At 32.5% G+C, this 2,460-nt stretch overlaps 1 protein-coding gene across 1 annotated transcript; it reads left to right on the forward strand.

Annotated features, from left to right (window-relative positions):
- Window positions 1-202: 202 nt before the first annotated feature.
- LOC123835943 (large ribosomal subunit protein eL42-like) lies at window positions 203-619 on the forward strand. The gene has a single exon (XM_045865115.2). It carries the CDS (start codon window positions 203-205, stop codon window positions 491-493), a length of 291 nt encoding a protein of 96 aa, XP_045721071.1. The 3' UTR covers window positions 494-619.
- Window positions 620-2,460: the final 1,841 nt, after the last annotated feature.

Consider the following 2,460-nt stretch of genomic DNA (forward strand, 5'->3'; position numbering starts at 1 on the left):
ATCTTTGTCTCTATTTTTTTTTTTTTACTTAAAATCTGTTTTTTCTGTATTAGTATAATCATCCCAGCTCTCTTGTGGTTACTATGTGCATGAGTATCTTTTTCTGCCCTTTCAATTTTAACCTACTTGTATATTTGGATCTAACATATCCTCTCTCAAGAGAATATACTTGGCTTTCCGTGCCAATAGCACTCTTGCAAACATGATGAACATTCCTAAAACCCGCTGGACTTTCTGCAAGAAGTGTGGAAAGCACCAGCCCCACAAAGTGACACAGTACAAGAAGGGCAAAGATTCTCTTTATGCCCAGGGAAAGCAGTGTTATGACAGGAAGCAGAGTGGCTATGGTGGGCAGACTAAGCCAGTTTTCCAGAAAAAGGCTAAAACTACAAAGAAAATTGTGCTGAGGCTTGAATGTGTTGAGCCCAACTGCAGATCTAGGAGAATGCTGGCTATTAAGAGATGCAAGCGTTTTGAACTGGGAGGAGACTAAGAAGAGAAAGGGCCAAGTGATCCAGTTCTAAGCTTCATATTTTGTTATATTATGAAGACAATAAAATCTTGAGGTTATGTTCACTTCATTTGGTTGCAGTTGGTCTTTTAAGAGGGAAATAAACTAGTGCCATCAATAAAATTCCCCTTGTGGGACAGTTTATGCTTGAGAAAAAAAAAAGAGAGAGAGAGAATATACTTGGATGATATCTTTTTATCCATTCTGCCAATCTCTGCCTTTTGCTTGGGGTGCTTAATTCATTTATATTTGATGTAATTGCTTATAAAAAAAGGACACACTTCTGCCATTCTTAAATTGTTTATGTCCTACATAATTTTTTATTTCCTCCATTATTATCATCTTTTGTGTTCAGCTGTGCTGTTTTTTGGGTTTTTGGGTTTTCTTTTTTTTTTTTTGGTAGTGCTGTTGTTAGTTCATTCTAATTTTATGAACAAATTCTTTTTTGCATATTTGTAAGATATTTTTTCATTGGTTACCATGGGATTATAATGAACATCCTAAATTTATAACAATTGTGTTGATACCAACTTAGCTTCAGCAGTATTCAAAAACTCTGCTCCTATATATCTCTGTTCCCTCTGCCTTAATGTTTTGTTATCACAAATTATATTTTTATATATTGTATATCCAGTAACAAAGATTTATAATGATTTTTATGCATGTCTTTAAATCATACAGGAAATAAAAAGCAGAGATACCAAACTAAAACTGAAATAATATACTGGGTTTTATATTTACTATCTAGTTACTTTTACCAGTGATTTTCATTTCTTCATATGGCTTTAAGTTACCATCTAGTGTCCTTTCATTTCAACATGAAGGACTCTGTAGCATTTCATGTCGGGCATCTACTAATACAATGTAAAGGGAAATGTTACTCCCAACCTTACAGAAACAAAAAAGATTATGAGAATCCTATGAATAATTATGAGCCAACAAATTTCTAGATGAAACAAATTTCTAGAAACAAAGATTACCCAAATAACTCAAGAAAAAACAGAAAATCTCAAGAGACTATAACAAGGAAAACATTAAATCAGTCATCAAAAACCACTCAAGGAAAAAACCTAGGATCAGATGGCTTCATTAGTGAAATATACCAAATATTTGAAGAATTATCACCATTCTCAAACTCTTCAAAAAAAAAAAAAAAGAAGACGACAAAGGAACACTTCCTAACTAATTATTTGAGGCCACTATCACCCTGATGCTAAAGAACTATTCATGGAGAAAGAATAGTTTCTTCAACATATGGTGCTGAAATTAGATGTCCTCAGGGAACATATGAAAAGAATGAAAAGCTGGATACCTACCTCTCCCCATATTAAAAAAAAAAAAAAAACAAACTCAAAATGGATCAATGACTTAACTATAAGAGCTAATACTATATAACATTCTTAAAAGAAAACGCAGGGGTAAATCTTCATGACCTTGAATTTAGTAATGAATTCTTAGATATTCTTAGACACCAAAAGCACAAACAAACAAACAAACAAACAAAAAAACAGGTAAACTGGACTTCATGGAAAAAACAAACCGTTCATTAAAGGATATCATCAAGAAAGTAGAAAGATAACTACAAAGTAGGAGAAAATATATGGAAATCATATAACTAAAAAAGCTCTAGTATTCAGAACATATAAAGAACTCTTACTCCTGAACCACAAAGGACAACTCAATTAAAAAAATGGGCAAAGATCTTGAATAGGTGTTTCTCAAAAGAATATATACAAGTGACCAGCAAGTACACTAGAAGGATGTCCAACATCATTAGTCATTAGAGATATGCAAATCAAAACCACAACCAGGTATTACATTATATCCACTATAACGACGATACAAAAAAAAAAAAAAGGGAAATAACTAGTATTGGAAAGGATATAGAGAAATTAAATTACAACACTTGTACACTGCTGATAAGAATGTAAAAAGGTTCTGTCACTGTG

Source organism: Mirounga angustirostris, unplaced genomic scaffold (genome assembly GCF_029215605.1).
Source record: "Mirounga angustirostris isolate CCGP_5_RB_7025 unplaced genomic scaffold, mMirAng1.0.hap1 SCAF_12, whole genome shotgun sequence".
NCBI lineage: Eukaryota > Metazoa > Chordata > Mammalia > Carnivora > Phocidae > Mirounga > Mirounga angustirostris.

Coding starts and splice junctions, on each gene's coding strand:
- LOC123835943 (XM_045865115.2), top strand. CDS start 203: ATGATGAACATTCCTAAAACCCGCTGGACTTTCTGCAAGAAGTGTGGA.